We start from the raw sequence: 23,120 nt of genomic DNA on the forward strand, positions 1-23,120 counted from the left end.
TTGCTATCTTTGTCCCAAGTGAAAAAGAAAGCATCCTCAACTTACTCTCTGTGTCAGTTACACCAGGTGTCCTACATATGCCCACCTGTACGGTTGTCTTTGACACTTATACGGCATGTTTCTCCCAAGTGCCTTCTTCCAAAGGTAGACAGTATCACTCCTCTTTTTGTATGGCCATTGCTTTTCAGAAGTCCTACAGGTTCTGTGCTCAGCCTGGGAAGAGATGCATTAACCAGTAGATTACCTTAGTTGAATGCATTATATATAAACAAAATGCAGTGCTTTTGGTAATGTCTGTTTTGTTATGGGACTACAAATAGCAGCTTGCTCCCGTGTGTGCCACAACAGTATTTTGCTGGACTTCCTGTTTCCTTACTTGTCCCTTTTGAAGACATGATTTAATTTGGAAAGTGTCCATATTCACTGTCCATCTTTAGGAGGATGGCTTTTATTTTCTCCTCTCAATGTTTCCTCAAGTGATGGAAGGATCAGGATTAGGCTAATATTCTTTTTATAGGCTTATTTTAATAAGAGAATATGCTCTACCCTGCTACAACATATTTGTCACAGTGTCACAAAATGCTTTCCAGTCTTCAACTTCCTCTGAAATGAAGCAGTGTTTTATAAAACGGGAAAGGAAATCCAAGTAATTTCTGCAAATCCCCTCAGAATTTCTGTAACAGAAGTAGCAATAGGTCTGAGAAGTCCCACCTCCATTTTTTGGCCTCTATATGTTATTCCATTCTCTGCATAAGCTACTGTGCTAGTTCCTTGTCTTTAATCTCACAGAAGCATGGATTTGAAGGTGTATAATTTTAACATATGCTTTTTTCCTTGTGTCTCAGGTGCTGCTGACTCTGCCTGAGCTCTCCCGTGTTAACTACTTCCACCTCTCCTCCAGGCCACTGCTCATGCTGGAACAGCTCCTCATGAATATGAAGGTGGACTGGGTGGCTGTTGCTGTGCAGACACTGCACCAACTCTTAGCTGGACAGGAAATTGGTTTTACTGTAGAAGACATTGACAATTTGCTCTCCAAGTATGCAGAAAAAGCTCTCAACTTCCCTTTCGCATTAAAAGAAAAGAGATCAGGTGACTGTCCATGAGAATGCTGTTTTTCACTTGGGAAAGAAGGGCCAATTTCCCCCCAGAATCATTTCACCAATTATGCCACAACATTTTTAGATGTGTGCCTCCAGTCTCCCTCTAGCCCAGAACATGTTCTTAAAGCCGTTGCCTTTCTTATAAATAGACGTTCTCAAGGACCAACAGCTTCAAAAGTTTCTCGACTTTCCTCTGTTGCTCCTTTTTGGAGGATATGATATTGTTCAATTTTATTTCATTCCTGTTTAACGCAAAGTCACTGACGACTTAAGCAGTTCTAAAACCTGCAGCCAACTGCATCTTCCCCCAATTAGAATGGGGATTTAATCTTCCATAGTCTTTCCTCCTACCAGAGTCCTGTTCCTTTTTTTATATAAAAGACTTTTAAACTTGTAGTTCTATTTAACATTCTTAGCATGGTTCTTCTTTCTGGTTTGCCAATCCCTCCTCATCCATGTTGTGTTAGCTTCTCCTGCATTTGGCGCTCTCCTTTCAGGATTTTAGAACTGGAACAGCAGAGGGTACTGTAGATCAAGTCCAGGGCTTTTGTTTAGCTGTATTAAAAGCACATGGTGTGTGTACCTATCTGTATCTTTTTATACCTACATATATGGTACCAACTTGCTTTATGCCAGTTTCCAAATGGTGATGTCATTTCATGATTTAAGGATGCAGCTCTTGCTAACATAAAAGCATTGGACTTACCTATCTTTTCCTGTCAAAAGACCTATAACTTTGCAAGTATGTTCCTTCCACTGTAATGTGAAGCATTTAATATTTGCCATGAGCATCTTGTATCAACTAATTGTTTTCACATCTGATACTTATTCTCTGCTGTATTATTCCTGTGCCTATCAGTAGTCCATTGTTTTGATAAGGATCCCTTTCTCTGTGTTTTAGGTCATTGAATTTTATATAGTTTTGCATGAATTGTTGTGGGCTAATTTTCATGAAAACGTAATAATTTGTAATTACATAGTTAGTTCTATTTTGTGCTGACATTCTTACATACTCCTATGAATGGATTCCTCTAATCTTTGTAAAAACAGGTATATGGCCAGTATTGTTCTCTGATTTTTTTTTTTCTTCCCTTTGTCCTAGATTCTCTGATACGTATCCAAGAAAGTCTCAATCAGGTATTGGAGTGTGAAGCACTGTCTAAATCGGGATCATCAGAACTATCTCCTGTCAGTTTTACTGGTAAGGTTAAGACCTTGGTGCCATTTTCTTTCAACTTGTTCTTATTAGTTTTATCCCCTATGTATGTTTTATCCCACTGCTTAATAGTAACTTGGGTCTCATTTAATGCGGGTTAGTAGGTCTCTACAGTTGGGTGCTTTGGGCCCAATTTAAAGAAAACTTAAAGGGGAACAAGAAGTGTATCGCTTTGTTTTGATTTTTGTAGGTATCTACAAAGTGTCTGAAAAATCATCACAAAACCTTTCCCTTCCAGACCCTACAGAAAAAAAAACAAGCCTGAACAGACCATAGGAAACGGGACTACCTCTGCAGGAAAAAAAAAATTACCTCTTTGCCACAGCTAGGTTGCTAGTGGATTAATGGTGCTGCAGGTTAATCTTTCTGTGTCTTGACTTCTGTACTCTCTCTCTGGATATATAGGCAGAACTTGTCTGGAAGCCCATCATTGTGGTGCTTCTCCCCGTCTTCCTATTCTTTGCTCAGGAACTTTTTTTCTTCTAGATCTTAACTTTGGTTTTACAGTAGAAATCTCATTTGTGTTGTATTTTTTTCATGATTCTTTTGGTCCTTGAATTTATTTTATTCTAGGATCCCTCTTGTGACCCGAGGGAAATAGCATACCTTGTATTGTCTGAGAGGCTCCACTCACAGTCCTCAAACACAAATAAATAGAAACAAAATAATGTAAGCCAAAACAACTGAAGAATATTTGTGGTTTAAAAACAACCACAAATCCTTCTATAGGTTCCGTTCAGCATCTAATGCAAGAGATGCGCTCTTCGGAGAATATATATTGTGAGAGATGCACCGTCTGTGCTCTCAGGGAATGACTAGCAAAGGATATCCTCAGACCTCCAAGGCTGGTGATTCTCAGCAAGTGATGGGCCTGAACTAGAGCTGCACAGTGATATCCTGATCTACAGTTTAGGGTGTCTGAACTGTTCTCTGGTTCTGTATCCTGAACTGAAGACTGTTCTCGCTCTGCCTACTTGAAGCGACAGCAGCATCTTGGATTGGGCTGTGTAGCTCTTCAGTTTTTCTCATAACGGTCAGCTTAATATCTGTATGTTGTTAGAAAACTTCAATGCATTGTCCTCTAATGTTCCTTTGCAATCCAGTATCTACTTGGATGATAGCATGAATTAGCTTTATTGGCATGGAGATTTTTTTTCTTTTTTAGTTTAGTATTCATGTACACAGAAGGTGGCTTGCAGGGCTGCAGTGAACTACTTAATTAGCCTGTAGTGTAGCTGGCTCACATCATATAAACTAAAAGCCTATCTAATACTGTAAACTTGATTCAATGAGTATTTCATTGGCAAGGTCAAAGATCCTGAAGGCCAAAGACTTAATCTCCTGCCTCTTTGAACTGATTTCCCTACAGTAGATTGTAAAGGGGACCAGAACAGGGAGGGATATGCTGTTGCCAGCCATACCACACCTCTCCTGAGATAACAAAGAAAAGTCTCAGTCCTCAGGAATGTCAACACTGGGTATCCTTAAGATTATATTTTATGCTATATGGCTTTTTGATATCCATATACTGGGGTATTTTTTTTTCTTCCTGCTCTAAGTCTCTGCTTATGATACAAGAACAGATGTTGAAAAGTTGTCTTATACTTCTCTAATTGTTATGGTAAGGTCTATTAATAGGTATGTACTCTTGCTTATCAGTACTGAAGTACTATAAGTTTACAATCTTACAATTTTAGCTTAAATAATATATATTCCTTACACGATGTTGTTCTGCCCTGCCTGGTTGAAAGATGATGGTAGTTGTCTTGTGAGCCAGAAAGATCTTACAGCCTCAGTAAGTCTGTAGTGTTTTCTGGTATTCAAGACTCCATTAAACAGCTTAAATCCTGTTCCATGTTTTTCTTGGCCTGACTCTTTTTAAGGTGTCACCATATCTGCAAGTCTCAGAGACAGAAGTCTGCAGCAGAATTTGTTTCCTCAAGAATTTGTGCCTCCTGAGAAGCCGCCACCAAAGCAGCAATGGATACCTGATGACACTGAAACGATATGTATGGTTTGCAAAACCGAACGCTTTACTATGGTAAGGAGCAAAAATGAAGTACAGACATTCCTAGAACCGTGACCTTAATATGAACACTTGCTCATAGTCTGTTTCCTAAGAGACACTAAATACTTTGGCAAGTTTGTCTGCATCAGTGTAGGCCTGACGAGATTGCCAGTCCTTTGATATTTAACCATTAGTTTCTATTTAGTGTAGTTGAGGAGACAGGCAACAGTTAGCTCCTTGCAGAGTCCTGTGAAGTGATAGAGCCTGAAGCGGAAATCTGGTCATCAGAGAGGAGACAACTATGAGATTTCAAAACTCTGTAATAATAGCAGTATTAATATTTCAAAAGGCTGTCTAGTTGATTGTGCTGGCAAGAAATAACATGAGCATCATATAATTTAGATTACTGATACAGAAGATGTAATCTTTGCTGTTGGTTACACTTTTATAAAACCTGTTGTTTCATAGAGTACTTGAGCAACTGCATTGTGCTCTAAGGGAGAAGATGAGTTTTGAGTTTTGCAGGTGTGCTGGCAGTCTGTTATCTTCTATTGCTTAGAAACAGTACTGTTTTCTCAAAGTATCTGTTGCTTTTGAATTTGGAAATTACTAAGATGGTGTCAGAAAGACAGTCTACAGCTTCTAACTTTTCCAAGAGATGATCTAATTAGTGCTGTGATTAAAATTGGGGCAATTTAAATAGCGGAAAGCCCAAGGCTACAGCAAACACGTTTTAAATACCTGCCTCTGGGTTTTTGGTTTTTTTTTTTCTTTTTTCCCTTTGCCATGCCCTCTCCAGAAAGGAATTTTAACAGCGAGAATCAATCATTGTATGGTTCTGAAAAGCCTTATCATGCGTGGTGTTTCCTCTCTTCAAATGGAGTAAGTTTACTCATGAGTGGAGGCAGATATAGGAGGGGACTTTAGTAAATTCTTTCTGTTGCTCATCCATGACTTCTTTTGCTTAGTTTAACAGGCGCCATCACTGCAGGCGCTGTGGCAGGCTGGTGTGCAGCTCTTGCTCCACCAAGAAAATGGCAGTGGAAGCTTGCAGAGAAAATTTGTCTCGTGTATGCGATCAGTGCTATAGCTACTACAACAGAGAACATCTGCCTGGCTTGGTACAAGATGCAAGCACGTAAGTCCTTCCATTCTAGTTCTCCTCAATTTCATGTACACAGCAGAGTACGTGAACGGAATGAGAGAGAAATAAGCATTTGGGTTTATCTGGATAATATAATAAAATCAGCTTTTTGGCCTCCAGCTGTTGGGATTTTCAGGTTTGATAGGTATGGGGATGTTGCTTATGTCTCAGTTTACTTTTCATATTGGAAAGAACACTGGAGAGCCAGGCAACAAAGTCTTTAATTCTTTAAGCATCAGTTGATCATTAAACCTAAGAATTGAATGCTTTGATGCAAAACATATTCAGCACAGGGTGACAAAGTTTCTTGCAGTTTACTTGGCTCCTGGATTAACATCACTGTTGACTAGCTCTGCTGAACATATCAGTGTTTTCATGTTATTCCATAATCCCTTGATTAGGACTCCTTGAACCCTTGGGGATTCAAGAGCAAGTTCAGGATTAGATAGGCTTTGAAACTGCCCTTAATAAAAGGGACAGTTGTGATGATAGATTTTCGTGATGTGGTTGCTTTAAGCTGAGAATAGGACTGAAATTCATTGTGTGTTAGGCCAGCTGGTGAAAAGTGCAGCTGCAAAGAGTGAGTTTACTCTCTGTGACCCTGTCAAGCCTGCTGATAGCAGTATCAGCTATGGCAGTATCAGCAGGCTTCACAGGGTCACAGAGAGTAAAACTTACTCTTTGCAGCTGCACTTTCAGCTGCATTTCCTCTTTTCCTAGCAAGCCTGCAGGTAGCAGTATCTGCTATGGCAGTATCAGCAGGCTTGCTAGGAAAAGAGGAATACTGTGCAGATCTGAAAAGGAACCTCTGAAAAAACAAGCAGTCACCTCTAGCTAAACCAGTTTGTGTCAGAATGGTTGCTTACACTGCCAGATTAGGTCAGCAGAGCCTACAGTGAGCTTGAACGCCACCTGTCGTGTTTTAATTGCTTAAGTGCCTGGGTTTTTTTTATACTCGCCCTATTTGTATATCAAAACCAACTAAATCTTAAGGACAGAGACCTGGTTGCCAGAAACTTCATTTTAGCTCTGACATGTTCTGATACTGGGCAGTTCTTCTTGTTCTCAGTGTCTGCTTTTTTATGATGTGTGCAACAGTACTATTCCTACAGAAGGTTATAAGAACTAGTTGCTTAGTGTAGTTGAAATACAACAATGCAGAGGCAGGATCTTAGATTTCCAGACAGTAGTGGGTAGTGGCAGGGCAATGGGTCGGAGAGGGCAGGGAGGGAGAGATGTTAGATTTTTACAAGACAGTGTTCAGAAAAGGCTAGCCATATTGATTTCTGTTTTAAAACTATGTTTCCCCCAGTGTGCTGGAGTAGGCATGATGTTTCTTTCTGTCATTTTATTACAGCAGAAAAGAAGAGCAGGACCAAGTGGAAGGTAAGGAATGGAGTAATGTTAAACTTCAATATTTTTAAAGTGCCTGATTAGCAGCAGAGTTAGAGATAAGAAGCTGATACATCTAGTTGCAGCTGAAGGGTGATCAAAACTTCAGTTACAAAATATCATTGATGGGTTTTGCATGTGTGCAGGCTGAAACTGAACATTCCAAACTTCTGTGAATGGAAATTGAGATTTAGGAGAGATGTCTGAGCCAATATTGAACATGCTGGATGGGGATTAAAGGAAGGAACTGAAAAACAACAGTTGGAGAATGCACTTCGCGTACTAGAAACAGTCAGTGAGAGGCTAGGGTATGAGTAGGAATTAATTAGCCCATTACAGAGCTGTGCTGAGTGATCCTCTTTTTACAAACCATGATAGTACAACTTTGAATACCACTGCAGTATGCCGTGGTGTTTGGTACCCCATGCTGGCTGGGGGTAGCATAGGATGAGGCCCCTCTTGTGGGTCTGGTTGTATCTTGAGTTCCACGTCCTTTGCTGGTTGTGAGATTGTGGACTAGTAATTTCACTTTGGTGCCTCAATTTCCACATCTAATATCATAACACTTCAGGAATAATAACAAAATTTAGTTGGCTTTTTCTCTGCCATTTTTCCTCCGAAGGTATTTACTGTTTGTTGCTTAATCTGGTATTTGAGGTGATTCTGCAAAATTTTCCTACAGTGACGTGAAATTCTGGCAGACCAAAACATAGTTATTTGAAGTGCTTAGAGCACTAATGTGCAAAATTTGCATTTGTGCTACAAAAAAATGGGAATATTTTTCCTTACTTGTCCCTTTTTAAGTATGATGGGCTATTTGAGCATTTTTTTTTTGGCTGTTGACAAAAGTTTGCTTTACTGCTACCTTTGTTACAAGACTGAAACAGCTGAAATGCAGTTTCTGAGCTGCTGCTTCTGGTCAGATCTTTCTCTTTGCCTGCAGCGTTGCTACATATCACTGGGCCTGTATGATTCATTCAGTAGGACTGAATAAGAACAGTATGGAAATCCTCAGATTTAAAAGGGAAAGTGGTTTATTCTGCTTTTCTATTTTCACTGATGGCCCTGTGAAGAAGGCTTAAAATGTTTTCAAGCCTGGTTTATTGTAATTATTCCAGTTTCCAGTTCTATTTAGAAATAGTGTTTTTCTTTTTTTTTATTCACCCTACAGTTTTAGAGTTACTCAACACTCTAACAGTCCTTCTGTGAAATGTAGAACAGTGAATTTTGAGCCTTTTTTTTTTTTTTTTAATTTTAAGTTTTTCTAGGGAGAAGAGGAAGTTGATCAGGGGAAAGAGTAGCAAATTAGTATTATTCTCCATTTCTTAGTATTGTGAGATTGGCCATTGTTTTTCTGCCAGGAACCACAATCACAAACTTGAACACCAGAGGGCTTGTGCATTCTCAGCTGCACTCAGACTACAGACAGTATTTGATTTGTAGCTATTCGGGGTTACTAATTTCAAAACAGAAGTTTCCCTAATCTGAAGGAAAGAAAAAGACTTTTCACAGAAATGAAATTTCTTGAATCGTTTGACCAAAACTCCAATTTTCTGCAGTACTATTTTATATGAAAATTTAACGTAAGGAGTTAGCTCATCTTCTCACAATCTTTTGTCTTAAAACTGCTAGACTATATGTTCAAATAACCTGAATTCTAAAAAGAAGATACAGGCAGTTAAGTAAATTTACCCTTTCTTTTACAACTCGTTCTTCAGTTTCCCTTTTTAGCTGTAACCCACAGCTCTCATATTTCCTCTTCCCTCCTGCTCAGAAATATTTAATAACTTGCCTGAGGGAAGGCTAAAGAGGAGAGGTTGCTGTGCTTGATGTCCAGTAGGATAATCATTTGAAGACATGTTACTGGAACCAGTTTTTGGTAACAGTGAAAGTAAGTTTAGGTACAGTTTGGCAGCCTGCTGAGGAATGGAGACGTTTCTGTAATCTGCGTGCTGCAGATGTGATACTGGCACGAAGTGGCACAATGAGGGGATTACAGATGGCTGTTTTATGAGAGTGTAGGAATACTCTGCATTATGTGTCCTTAGCCAGGTTTGTTGCTTCTTGTACAATGATTCTACCTGCTGTTTTCTTTTTGGCTGCAGAAACTTCTGATAATGAATATTCCACAGTGGTGCGCATACCCAAGGCAACTGAGCTTGAATGGATTTTTTCCTTGAATGAAGAGGAGAATGAAATTGTACGCAGTGAATTTTATTATGAACAGGTGAGGTCTGGAGAAAGAGAGTCCAAAATAAGCAGTTCCCTGGAGAACTACCTCAATACCCATGTCTGTCTGTCTGTCCTCGAATTGTCAGGCTCCCAGCTCTTCCTTGTGTATTGCCATCCTTAGCCTGCACAGTGACAGCATAGTGTGTGGCCACCGACTGATAGAGCACTGCTGCAAGTTGTCCCAAGGGCTCACTAATCCTGAGGTGGATGCTGGTCTCCTTATGGACATCATGAAACAATTGCTCTTCAGTGCCAAAATGATGTTTGTGAAAGCTGGAAGGAGCCAGGATCTAGCTCTCTGTGACAGGTAATTTACCAGATGTTCACTAGGATGTATTGAGGTATTGTCGAGACCATTATCCTCTTTTATTGGGGAGTGGAGGGTGGGAGGGTTGTTTTGTGATTGTACTTGTGGACATTTTAAACAAGAAGAGAAGTTTATAATGTAAGAATAATGTAAGAGTTCAAATAGTAGAAATTCAAGTAATATTACTACATAATAATTACTGAGAACATTCTCAGAGTAGGGAGAAATAATTCACAAAGACTGGGGTAAATATTTTACTTCTGATATTGTATATCTGCTTTTAATCTATATTTCAAGATAGGATTTTAAACCTGCACTTCCTGAGAATGAGCATTTTACACTTTCTTCAAGTTTTGTTCTACAGAGCTTGAGGTGGCAGGTGTAATATATACATTTTACATGTACTATTTTGATTTGGTAACATATAGCTGGTGTCTGCAATCAGCGTCTGCCAGTATTCCACTGAATGTGGCAAAAAAACAATAAAAAATAGTCTGAATAGCATAGTATGATGGATAGAGAAACCTGGTATACTGGTGATTAGGAACCACTGTTCTAAGAGTTGTCTTTGACATAAAGTTCTTTAAGTGTATAATAGTGAAAGTCTATGTATTTGTTTAACCTCTTTGTTTTCTCTTAGCTACATCAGCAAAGTGGATGTGTTGAATATTTTGGTTGCTGCTGCCTACCGTCCAATACCATCTTTGGATCAGATTCTTCTCCCTGCAGCAGTAACAAGATTAAGAAATCGTCTTCTAGAAGCAGAGTACTATCAACTAGCTATAGAGGTAATGACAATGGAGGGATGTCAGCGTTAAAAATGCTTCTGTAGCGGCTTTTGTTTTTCTCCCTCCTGAGTTCAGATGGATGTGATGTGTGAAATGGCCAATATTTAAACAGTTACAAACTGGGATTAAGTTTTTAAACAAGGAAGAAATAATTTTCTGAACACTGGAAAAAAAATTTGTGAGAAGGAAAAGTCCTTCTGTTGTGGAGCGGGCTGTTGAAGGGAAGGGTAGGGGCCTTGTTTCCCAGTACAGTTAAAATTGGAATGGGCTAACGGCAAAAAAGTCATTAAATGGAGGAATCTTGCATCCAGTAGAAGGGCTGAGACATCCTTTGTGGCAGGACTTTATCTGAAGCTTATATGTTTGATTTCATTTGTCTGTAATCCCACAGCAGACATTAGTAGGGCACCTTTCCCAAGCGTTTACTTGGAAATCAACAATGGTGGCAGATCTATCTGTCAGAGCTCATCTGGTGTGATTTATCATCTTCTGTCTTCTTCCCGCTCCCAGGATTTTGTAAGCCTCTTTTATGGCATTGCAGTTTGTTAAGAACAGGATTATGATACTACAAACAGGATTAGGATTTTTAAGGGGTAATAAACAGCAGGAATAGATGACCTATTTGAATAAAAATGGTTCATGTTTAAAGGCAGCTGGTGTACTAAAGAAAATCAGGAATAAATTTGATCAGCAAAGTTAGAAATAAAAAATTTCCTGGCGGTTCGTGGGGCATCTTCTGTTGCTTTTTTTTAAATGACAAACCTGATGAATTCTGCTCTGTAAAAATCATCTGCTTTAGAAAAGCAGATGTGAAAATGTCCTCAGTTTTAAAACTGCTGAACTAAAATTTCCCAGATAAATAGTTTCTTAAACTTGTACAATAAAAAATATTTCCATATTTGGAGATTGTGGGTGTTTGGGTAGTTGGCATTTTGTGCCGGTAATACGGAAATAATCAGCATGTTTTTTTCGTGTTTTGTTTTGTTTTTAATGGGAAATGGGCTCTAGGAAGTGAAAGGTCACAATCACAGACTGTGTGATAAGCCAGTGTTCCTGTTTTCTGTACTGGGACTATGTTGCAATATTAACAAATTATTTTGAGTTTAGGTTTCTACAAAATCTGGGTTGGATCCAAGTGGAGCATGGCATGCCTGGGGCATGGCTTGCCTTAAAGCTGGAAATTTAAGTTCAGCAAGAGAGAAGTTTAACCGATGTTTAAAGCCACCTATGGATCTAAACCAGCTGAACCATGGGTCAAGGCTGGTCCAGGATGTGATACAGTACCTGGAGTCCACAGTGAAGCCCATACTCATTGCGGTAAGAGTCTTCTGTTCTGTCTGCTCTGAAGGGCTATAGCAAAGCCAAGTAATGATGTTTTAATACATATATCATAGCAATGCATGTTACAATATAAGGTGTTAGGTTTTTTTCCTTCCTTTGTCATGATTGCATATTGCAAACTGAATATTGTTGAGAAATTAGTTAGCTGTTTCATTACAGTGAATTGGTGGCTGAGAACCAGATCATAGGATTTTATAGTAATTCGGGGCATACTTAGCGGAGGGGAAGGAAGCTGTACTGTTAACATGTTATTACTACAGTCTGCAGAAACTAAACTCAATCCCAACAATATGTTGTGGTGCTGCAGTGATGCCATTTTTCTACTGAAACTCTGATAACTTTGCAGGAATTCAAAGGAGAATTGACAAATGCTGTCCCACTCTTCTTTCCTTCTCAAAAAGCACTATTACTTGGTTTGGGATTAGCTCTGGAAGTTCTGATTAGATACCAAAAAATGACTTTTAGTACTAAGTAACTGCAGAATCATAATGATGAAAGACCTCTTAGTGGTATGTATTTTAGGAGAATAAAAAAGCCTTTTTGAACAAGGTTATTGAAGTAGCTGTTGGCAGTGGAATTGTGTTTAAATAAATAAGCTTCCTGTCTGTCCCTGGAAACAGCCATGCTAGCTACAGCAACGTTCAGCACTTCTGTTGATATCAGGGTTCCAATGTAGTGTTTATAAAAAGCATTACCAGATTCTTAACCCTCTAAAAGTGGTATCTATTTTAAAAACAACAATAACAGAAATGCTTCAGGGCTGAGTGACAAGATCTAACTAAAAAGAAAGTTTTCCTCTTGCTCATCACCTATCATTGATTCTCTGTTTTAATGGCAGGATGATGATTACTTTGCCACATTGAGGGAACTTGAAGCAACACTGAGAACGAGAAGTCTGTCTCTGGAGATGATGTGTGAGGGAAAGATTCAACACAACAGCTACTATCAAGAGTGCTTGTTCTATTTACATAGTTATGGCACTAATCTGGCAATAATAAGCTTTTACATGAGGCATGACTGTATGAGAGAAGCACTGCTTCACTTGTTAAATAAGGTGAGTAATCTAATTTGCCATCACTTATATGAAAAGTAGCTAGGAGGACTTCAAGGCCAGTCTGAGATGGTAATAAGCATCATGCAGCATTCTGGGTTTTTGCACAGGAGTTTTCTGAGGTCCTAAATGATGATGTACGAACCATCTAGCAACCGACAAGAATTCAGTGACATGAAAAAATAACTTTGATCTTTACATCTTCTGTTTAATCTCTCTTCCCCATTGTGTTGAAACAGTGGCTTCTAGAGAGGAGAAAGTGCTTTATTTTTTTTGGTAGAGGTCCTGCATCAACAGCACTTTTGTCTTTTTTCTGTAAAGCTGAAAACCTGGGACTATTGTCATACAGTTCAGAAGAGCGAAGGAAGATTTTGAATTCCAACATGCCAATAACACTGGACCCTTTACTCTCTATCACAGTGGCTCTGTCTCTTGGTATTGTTTGTTGAATCAGACACCCACATTTGCACTTCTGTGACTGTTAGGAATGTAAGGGAACACATGATCATGTCCCAGAGGACAGAAATCTAGGGAAGCCAAAAAGTGGTTTCCAGTTCTCCCTTAGGAAAACTGCATAATATAGGAGGGCTTAAGAACATCTGGAAAAAGCAGTTCTGTTGGTGCTACATTACAATTAAACCTAGAAATGATTCCAGCAAGGTTCTTGCTAAGTCATTAAGGGTGAATCCATTACATCTCACCAGATTGAAAGCTGATAAGAGTGTGGGGTTTTGTTTGCTTTCTTTTTTAAGTTTCTGTGCTTGTGTTTGATTTACTGATTTTTTTATTATTATTATTTGAAATAATTCTTGTTGAGAATGTACAACTTGAAACACCAAATTGCATTATCTTCAGTCTGCTTATGAGCTTTATTAATACAAAATTAAGTTGTCTTATCAGCTCCGCTTTCTCATTGTATCATCAGTCATTCTAAGCTCATATACTCATCTGCATATTAAATTTGCTTTTCAAATGTGTCCTTTATATCAGTTTAAATTTGCCTTTAAAGAAAAGTTGCATATTTTTGCAATATTGGTGAAATAATTTCACTAGTTAAGTAGCAGACTTTGAAAATACTCTAGACATACAATTTGATGTGGAAGTTTTGGACAAGGAGACTGGTAGTGATCATGCAAACTAGAGAGGAAGGTTTGTTACCTTAAAGCTGTAAGGTACTAGGCTTCTGATGAAACATTTTGCAGTTGGTTGTTTGGAAACATTTTATGTGTACAGGTTTTGTAGCTTGTATCTGACTCTGAGATTTTTAAAAAAAAAAAATTCCATATCATGTCTTTAAAACGTTTATGCAGGCCATATTGTCACACATGCTTCTTTCCACAGTAACATTAGTATGTGAGGCTGCATTTGCGAGACCATAGTCAGGAGGTCAAGGGAAGTAAATATCCCCCTCAGCTGTGAGGTTTCATCTGAACTACTGTGCCCAGTTTTGGGTTCCCTAGTACAAAACAGGCATTGTCAAAGTGGAGCAAGTCTAATGGAAGGCCATCAAAGTGGCTAGGGGCCTGAAGCACATGATATATGAGGAGAGCGATAGAGCTAGGTTTTTCCAGCTTGAAGAAGAGAAGGCAAAAGATCATCTCCGTGCTGTTTTCAGCTACCAAATGGGTGATTATCGGGAAGATAGAGCCAGGCTTATCTCACATGTGCACAGCAAAAGGGTAAGAGACAGTGGACACAACTTGGAGCAAAGGAAATTCCAACTGGATAGAAGGAAAAGTTTTTTTGCAATGAGGCTATTTAGATGTGGGAACTGGGCCCCAGGGAGGCTGCTGAATCGCCCTACATTGTCACGCTCAGAACTTGACTGGACAGGCCCAGAGCAGCGTGACCTAACTTGGAAGCCATTCTTTGAGTGGGGGTTTGAACCAAATGACCTCCGGAGATCCCTTCCAACCTAAATTATTTACTAATTTTATGATCTCTGTCGCTTAACACTCCTTTATGTTATATAAGGAAAATCAACAAGCCACAGTGGCTTTGCTTCAAGCTACCTTTCTGATGTTTGTGTAGGAAACCCCACCAGAAGTGTTCATTGAAGGGATCTTCATTCCAAGTTATGAAAGTGGAAAACTGCATATGTTGGAGAACTTGCTGGAAACCATTGATCCAGGATTGGAGAGCTGGGGAGTCTACTTGATTGCAGCCTGCAAATACTTGCAGAGAAAGAACTACTACCATATTCTGTATGAGCTGCAACAGTTCATGAAGGTAAGATGAGGGTCAGTGCCATCTTTTTCAGTGAAATGTTGAATACTGTCAGACTTTTGGTTATTTACTTTGGTGTAAATCTGCATGATGGACAAGTATATTTTTGCTACTTTCCAATCCTAAAAAACAGATAGGAAGGCCTGCACCTGACTGAAGCTGACCTGCTATGTGTTTGTCATGGATCTGGCGCATTGCGGTGGCTTAACTACTGTTTTAAAGAAAACAGAGCATTGCCTGCTTTGTGTTGAGCACTTTAGTACAAACAACGATTAGTGAAGGTGGTGTACTTTGGTCCATCTTAGTGTTCAGTATATTTCTTCTAGGATCACGTTCGTGCTGCCATGACTTGCATTAGATTTTTCACTCATGGAGCAAAGTCTTACACTGAACTGGGAGGCAAGCAGACATGGCTTCTAAAGATCAAGGACCATCTCAAAGTCTATCTGCAGGAGGTCTCAAGAAGTTCAGGAAGGAAAAAAATGACATTCACTTTTCGGAAGAAAATGTCTGCTACAGATGTGTCAAGGTATCTATAAACAAGAAGCTAAGTTATAGGAAAGGGGAAATTCAGGCTTTTGTCTTTTTTTTTTTTTTCCAGGGGTTGTGTTTAAGTTGGCTTTAGCTAACACATGCTAGTTGTGCCTAACCCAAATCTGACTTTTATGTAGTTGCAAGTATAGGATTTCCCATTACCTTTTCCCCCAACAACCCAACCCAAGAGATGAGCAATCGTTTCTACTAAAACTATCAGTCTATGTATCATCTACCTTCCTTTAATTTAAAAAACAAACAAAAACCCTACAGTGCATAGACAGCTATATATCGATCTACAAGTTTTCTTGCTTTTACTCTTCCTTTCCTCTCCACAAAGCAAGCAGCTTTGTGGTGCTTAGCTGCCTACTGGGATTAACCCACACATTCAACTATGTACAAGTTATAGGTGCAGACATAACTGAATCCCTGTAATAAAAAGTTAAAGTGTAAATTTAGCCAGATCTCTCTTGTACTTGGACTTTTATATCTTGGATTTCTTAGGGGCTTTTTTCTTTCTTTTTTTAAGGCTAGACTCTAACTTAAAGATGGGGGGGGAGTGTGTGTGATGAGGTGAAAAGGGGGGCATAGATATTTATTTGGGATCCAGATTCTCTGGCTCACTTCTTTGAAATAATGTCAACAAGTGCTCACCTTCAGCTTGTGATGCATGTTAAGTGCACAGATCTGAAAAGTATCTCATTGCTGCAGACTTGGCTACACAAAAGACAAAGTCAAAAAGTAACTAAAATAAATATTGTTTGGAAATATGTCTTATTTTGAAATGTGTTCAAGAAATTAGTAAGTTCACACAAAAAATAATCGACACTTTCTCTATTTCAAAATAAAGTCAGAATTTTTCCTCTATCTAGGCACATCAATACCGTTGATCTGCAGATGGAAGTAACAAAGTTCCTGCATCGATGTGAGAGCTCGGGAACCTCTCAAATGACAGGTTCCTCCCTGCCCACACTCTTTGGAAACAATAACATGAAAATGGATGTTGCTTGCAAGGTATTTATTGCTATTTCAAACATGGCTTTATTTTTCATCAACAATACTAACTTGATAAACAGGTTGAAACATTTGATGGTTGGAGCCGCCTCTTCTAACTTTCATGGGCAGGTTACTTGTGTATGTATGCAACCTCCCATTTATGAAAAATTCATGTTGTCCTCAATGTAGCAGAGAACACATGAGAACTTAGAGCTAGCTCCTCTCCTCAAAGTTCAAACTTTCACGGGCAGAGGATCCCAAATACAAATAGTAACATGCCTTTTGACTATATGTCCTATTATATCTTGAAGCAAGGCAAATACTGCTATTATTCTAACCTTTCTTAACTTCAGCTCAGCTCCATCTGTAACTTGCCCAATGTCCCACAGAGAATCGGTATGTGTCGATAAACCCTATATTCGCTCTACTTGTTGGGGTAGTGCTGTTTTCTCTTGAAGTAATGCATTGTCTTTTGGCCTCTGGGCAAAATCTGGAAATTTATTTAACTCTATGTAATGAAAAAGGAATGTGCATCCCCAAACTTGTCTATGCCTTTCTTTTCAGGTCATGTTGGAAGGCAAAAACATTGAGGAGGGATTTGGGATTGCATTTAGAGTCCTTCAGGTATGGAAAAACTTGATATAACAAGCACTATTATTACAAAAGTAACTCCTGCAAGCAGCAATTGCTTAAGCAAAACACTTTTTTTGCAAAATGTCTTTTAATCCCCAAAAAGAAAAGCCTCCTGTGAGAAAAGTCAGTAGTTCAAGTTTTGAATGTCCATGTATTTGGAGGAAGCTTAGTAAAGAAATTAAGATGCTGCTTCAGTAGGACACTTCCAAACTAATTGGGTCCTACAAAGGAATTAAGAACAGGTTTTCCTTTGCTGTGCACCTTGTTCAGTGACTTAACTCTGGCAAGATGTGAGTAGGGAGCTCTGACTTGGTAGCTCTCTGCAGTTCATGATAGCCATGCAAAGACACAGTGAATAAATAAGGCCAGGGCTATCTCTGTACTATTCTCCTGGCTGAGAAAGCAAAGCTAATTAACTGGAAACTAACTCTGGCGACCTCTCCTTCCTCATATCTGGGTAGAAGTTGAGGTGCTTGTTAGTCAGCATAGCTCATGAGCCTCCAAACTTTTCTGTGTGTTTCTCATCCATATATTAGGAGCTGCTAAAACATACTGCTTCAAGCAGTGCAGTTTGCAGTTGCCTTCTATCTGGGACAGAGGGTATAGCAGGGCCACTTCTGGACAGAGGTGGCACACTGAAGGAGTATTTGTGGATATGGAAGGCCCTGCTCCTTCTTTCAGGTCAGGATGTACAAGGCAGAATGCCTGTTTGCGGTGAGATGGAGAGCCTTAGAAAAATAGCACTTTTTAGCAGCAACAGCAGTCACTAGCCCCAATAAAAATGGAGCAGCAAGTCCAGCTGCCTAGCATCACTTCTGTTTCCTTCCTTTTTTTTTTTTTTTCTCTTGCCTTATTCATGGCAGGATCAGTCCGCAGCTTTTATCATCTCTTCCTTCATATGGGAGGTGTACGATGGTCAGTTGCCTCCTGTTTCTCAGAGTACACAAAGGGTGGCTGCTGGTGGAGTGGCTGGAGGAATATAGTGGGAGCTTGCTAAGTGAGGGAGAGGTGGGTAGGGACCTGGGAAAGATCTTTTGCCAGAAAAAGTAAAACAATTTTTTTGCCACCCCTGAAAAGGAGGCGGTAACAGTGCTCTTGTTCTTGAGCAAAATTAAGTTTTACCAGTCTGATTATAGAAAACCTTTAAGCCAGGTCTGAGCAGTGGTGACTGGAAAATCAGAGGCCCCCAAAACAGCTTTGGCTTTTTGGAGCATGGTGTCCTTAGGAGAGGTTGTCTCAGTTGAATAGACTCTCTGTGAGAAAACCTGCTGAGAACAATTAACATGTTGCTCTGATGTTCCAACTACCTCTAGGACTTCCAGCTGGAGGCCACAGAAGTGTACAGTAAAGTGGCCAAGCAGCTGGTGAAGCAGCAGAAGTACAGTGAGATCCGGCAGCTCCTCAAGTGTGTCAATGAGTCTGGAGTTGCAGCAAAAAATGATGGGGATAACATTATCCTAAACTGTCTAAATGAATTTGAGAACATTCCTGCTGAGGTAATTCTATCCTGCATTGTGTCCCTTTTGAAGTAAAATGGGTATATACAATACAGGCTACAGGAAAACCATCCTGTGGTGCCTGTGCTGCTCTTCTAGTGAGTCCTTCATATCTTCTGGCTCTGTACTACATGCATTGTTTGAAGGTGGGAGTGTGTGGTTTGCCTTATGCAAGTTACTCTGAGCGGAAACAGTAAGTAGCTGTAGCATGCTCTTACCCTGCACTTCCCAAATAAGTACCCATGATGGGGAGAGAACCATTTCTTCACAGGATCCTGCCAAATGCTCCTGATTGGGGTGGGAGGTGTTCCCTTCAATGAGGCTTCCCTGGCTAACACAGAGAATGTCTGGAGGCAGAAACCTCCTGCCTCCATAGGGAACAATTTTAAGATTCCCTACCACAGTATCTTTTCCATCCCAGTGAAGGAAGGAGATGCCCTCTGTGAAGTTCTACTACTCAGGCTAGGGGACGCAGTCCACCCCTTGGGTCAGGGTGGGCCACGGGCGCCAACTCCTACCGGGGTGCAGAGAATCTACAAATCCATTTCATGCAACACAAGCCGTGTCCATGGGGGACCCCCAGGCTCATAGTATTCCCTAGGGATACCCCACAGAAATGTCAGGCAGGAGAAGCTGTGGTAAAGGGAAGAACTGGACTTTGTATTTTGTACATCTGCAGCACTCACAGTTGGGACAATGTAACCATCTAGCTGTGATCTCAGCAGCCCTTCCTCTGTGCAGGGGTTTGGTCCCTCATGGGTAAATGTTTGCAAACTGTAGTCACTCCAAATGTGAACACCTTTTCCCTTCTTTGGATACAGGATCTCGATAATCTGATTCAGGATATGGACAGTGATGAAAACAAGGTAAGTAGAAGTACAGTAGAGAAACTCCTTTAGCAAGAGCTAAATAGCCTAGTCTTGGTCTGCAGGCTATGGCTCTCTTTCACCATCTTCTCTCTCATCCTCACTCAAGCCAAAGTTTTGAAGGCCACTTCCTAGGTTGTAGAAATCACAGTGAATTCCTCAAAGCTGTGGTGTTTGTCACTGTAGAGCTCTGACATGAAGGTACTGATGGATGTTATCCCTATTAGTTCCTTGACAGCCCTCAGAGTGAGGGCTAGGCACTTGTTACAGTGGGAGGAAAAGTATTTCAGAGAGGTGCATGGGTGGGTGTGTTGGTTTTGTTATCCAGCTTTTCACATAGGTGCATGTAAGTTTCTAGTAATGGCAGATAGCTAATGAGGATCAACATACCTCCAAGATGACCATTTCAACTTACTGTTTCAGGATTATACTATTTCTATTGTGATCAAGAGTTAAATGATAAAACTTCTCCAATTCTGATAAACTTTTTTTTCGTAGAGGAAGCGATGCCTAGACTACTTGGTTTCTTTGTTAGCTTTCATACCAGCTGTCACTGGAGAGTGACAGATAAATATGTGAACTGTAAATGCATGTTTATAGACGAAGAGACTGTGTCTCAGTGTTTGTGGATTGTCTAGATCCTGAGTGGCATAGCTGGGAATAAAATCTTAAGATTTGTGACTGTCCTCTGTCCTGCTCCAACTGACAACTCACTGTTTTATGTAGATTGAAAAACGGGCTTTTCATTCTGCCTTTATGTACGATCAATCACTGAAATATGTGAGCTGTTCTAGAAGCAGCAATGGAAGAAAATGACTAGTTTAGACTCTTTGCCATGAGGATATGGTAAATTAATGCACAAGATAGGATTCCTGATGCTAATTTGTGATGATACAGTAAAGGAGTTTCCACAAGAGACAAACTTAATAAAATACAGCTGTCTATCCATCTTTTACATTGGGATCTGCTCTATGCCATACTCTGCTTCATAATATACTGCTACTACCTTGTACAACACGCTTCTGAACTAGGTATTTCTAGTGAATCCTTACTTAAGCTTGTCTTGTTAGTTTACTACAGCTTTCTAACCAAGTTCTGACTGCCTCTTCTGCTTCAGATCCAGGCCTACGTGATGTGCAACAAGTTGCGTTCTGCCTATCTAGTCTCGGTGAGACAGGAGAAGACCAGAGCAGTGCAGCTAGTCCAGCATGTGCGACAGCTGGCTGAGAACAGTGGAGATGACGTTGTGAAGGCCATCTGTGCCCAATGGCTCTCAGTGCACCAGCCCAAAATGAGAAATCGGCTTCCCCAGGGCACTAGGAAGTAGTAAGTAATTGACATTCACCATCATACAGAAGGGGAAGGCTTCAAGACAGCTTAAAGGTGTGTGGTTCAGCAATCTTTGGTAAAATGGAAGTCTCTTGACTGATATTGGTAGCAAATGGATGCTAATGTGCCTCTGGTGAAAGGAAGGGAACTAAATTACAAGTGCCAGTCCTGTATTTTGACAAACAGTCACTACCTCAGGGTGTTTTTTGGCTATTTTTTTGATGGGGGGGAGGGGGGCAGTTTCAAACTGAACAAGCAAGAAGTTAGGTGTATGGAAGAGAGCACTTCTGCCTCTGGTTTGGGGTTTTTTTTGTTGTTGGGTTTTTTTTTGGTTTTTTGGTTGATTTTTTTTGAAAGGTACTGAACTTTATTGTATGTTTTTTATTTTTAATCCAGAAAACCTATATAGAGAGGACAGAAAAATCTCATCAACTCAATGTAGCCTAGAGTATAAAACCTTTTGTGACTATGGGTTTCCTGTAAACTTTTTCAAGATGGAGAGATCTTCTTTTACAAAGACTGAAATTCAGAGATTTTTTTTTTTAAGCCTCTATACAAACCATTGCTACTCTTCCCTACCCCACCCCACTAGACAATGTGCCCAATTTCTTTAGTTCGTTTGAAAAGGCAGGAACTGATTCTTCATGGCAGGTTTCTACTTACCAGTCACACTGTGTGATGTGTGCCATCCATGTGACACTTGAGCCCTTACTAGATGGGTGAAGTTATAAAGGGCATATCCTGTAAGGGGAGTACAAAGGGAAAAAAAATCCTTTAAAATAGTTGAAAAATCACGTACCTCTTTCTTTGCTATGGTAATATCCAATAAATTATTGCGATGCAGCTTTATCACTGAACAGTTGCCAGTAAACTTCCTCAGTTTTTCATCGGGTATAGTAGACAGTACGGATAGAGCAAGCTGTGGTAAAATTCAACAGGCGGTCTGTATCCCTGTCACAGGCGGTCTGTCAGGTACAATAGAACACCAGACTAAACTTTTATTAACAGGACATACTGTATAGATTATGATGGGCTTTGCTCTGGAAGTGTTAGATTAACTCAGTTTTATGAAAAAGCAGGAATCTTTGTGTAATGGCTGTGTTCAGGGATGCTGAAAAAAGCACCTGCTTCTCTGCAACCATGACTGGGACATGAGAAATGGGCAGAAGAATGGCAGACAGTAGTAGGACCTTCAAAAAGAAATAGAACAAAACATGACAAGAGTTTGTGTTTGCTGTTTACATGTATTTCAGCACAAGAGGTAGGAAAACTAGTTCACTTTTTTTGTTAAAAAGTTTAGTTGTTTACTTCAAAAGAAACAACAGGTTTTCTGAAGTGTAATATAACTGTAAATAGTTTTAGTACATAAAATAATTGAGACTGTCAAATAGAGTTTTGCACTATCCCCAAGCTCACAGAATAGACTTCCATGGTATTGGAAAAGACTTGGTCTATCTCCTTTAGTGTTTCATGAGCAGTGCCTCTCCTGGAGGTGCTCTGCTCACTGGAGCAGGGCTAGAAATGTCTCAGAGCGAAGCGGTCAGAAATGACCACATTTAACTTTCAGAATCTCCTGACCACAGATTTGCATTATCTCATTAGTGAGCAGTACTAATGAAAGCTGCTTTTGTTTTCTTGGCCAGACTGACCTAGCTTTTCATCAGATTACAGCCGTTAGGCAAATCCTAGTGACACTATCCATGTCTTCGATCATTTCCAAATCTCTAATGATGGGGAGGAGGTTTTACTGTTTGTGCGTATCCAGATCTGCGTTGCTGTAATATCTACTTTTCTGCTCGAGTTCCTTCAGCTGAATAGAGCACAGAGAGTGGAGTTTGCCATGCAGACCGGTCAGTTCTGTACCTGCCTTTCTTCCTGACCTCTTTGCACTGTATCTGATGCACTTTATATAGTGTTTGTTGTAATTTGATGTTCTTAACCTGGAATCGTAGGGATCTTTCTCTTACCAGCAGAACTGGAATTTTGATCCTGACTAACTGCCTTGTGTCACGAATAGTGCGATCATCAAGGGGCTTTGAATTTTTGAGCATCAAAAAGGGATTGAGTACTGCCAGTTAAAAAGAACTTCTCTATTAATGACTAAGGTTTGTTTACAATGAAAAAAAAGAATAAATTATTACGACTGTTAACATATCTTCTGTTTGCTTTTTATCTCAGCATAGCTGGGGATCTGTTTCTAGATCTGTATTTTGCTTTTGGCTATGCTTAGCAGAGTAATTAGAAGGTGGAGAATTGTTCTGTCATGCAAAAATCTCTCTCTGCTACAGTGTCCTCAACATTTAGATCAATTGGAATATCACATCTTTAGAAGTCCTCCCAGTAGCTAGGTAGCTAGCTGTCATGGTTTAACCCCAGCCGGCAGCTAAGCCTCACACAGCTGCTCGCTCGCTCCCCCTCGGTGGGATGGGGGAGAGAATCAGGAGGGTAAAAGTGAGAA

General features: G+C 39.9%; 1 protein-coding gene across 5 annotated transcripts in view; it reads left to right on the forward strand.

The window, feature by feature from the left end:
- Nucleotides 1-22,814, forward strand: part of ZFYVE26 (zinc finger FYVE-type containing 26) — a 51,054-nt gene extending 28,240 nt beyond the window's left edge. For 3 of the 5 annotated variants that reach the window (XM_075151851.1, XM_075151854.1, XM_075151852.1), the window contains exons 26-42: nt 846-1,092; nt 2,206-2,304; nt 4,203-4,360; nt 5,127-5,209; nt 5,296-5,465; nt 8,969-9,090; nt 9,182-9,402; nt 10,043-10,190; nt 11,298-11,507; nt 12,370-12,585; nt 14,614-14,811; nt 15,135-15,337; nt 16,215-16,356; nt 16,903-16,962; nt 18,285-18,467; nt 19,289-19,333; nt 20,451-22,814. In XM_075151851.1, the coding sequence (XP_075007952.1) occupies nt 846-1,092; nt 2,206-2,304; nt 4,203-4,360; nt 5,127-5,209; nt 5,296-5,465; nt 8,969-9,090; nt 9,182-9,402; nt 10,043-10,190; nt 11,298-11,507; nt 12,370-12,585; nt 14,614-14,811; nt 15,135-15,337; nt 16,215-16,356; nt 16,903-16,962; nt 18,285-18,467; nt 19,289-19,333; nt 20,451-20,660 (2,715 nt within the window). In that variant the 3' untranslated portion in view covers nt 20,661-22,814. Of the gene's footprint in view, nt 1-845; nt 1,093-2,205; nt 2,305-4,202; nt 4,361-5,126; nt 5,210-5,295; nt 5,466-6,828; nt 6,858-8,968; nt 9,091-9,181; nt 9,403-10,042; nt 10,191-11,297; nt 11,508-12,369; nt 12,586-14,613; nt 14,812-15,134; nt 15,338-16,214; nt 16,357-16,902; nt 16,963-18,284; nt 18,468-19,288; nt 19,334-20,450 lie in introns of all 5 variants that reach the window. The other 2 variants (XM_075151853.1, XM_075151855.1) reach the window with 2 other exon arrangements.
- Nucleotides 22,815-23,120: the final 306 nt, after the last annotated feature.

This window comes from Calonectris borealis, chromosome 5 (assembly GCF_964195595.1).
Source record: "Calonectris borealis chromosome 5, bCalBor7.hap1.2, whole genome shotgun sequence".
NCBI classification, from domain to species: Eukaryota; Metazoa; Chordata; class Aves; order Procellariiformes; family Procellariidae; genus Calonectris; species Calonectris borealis.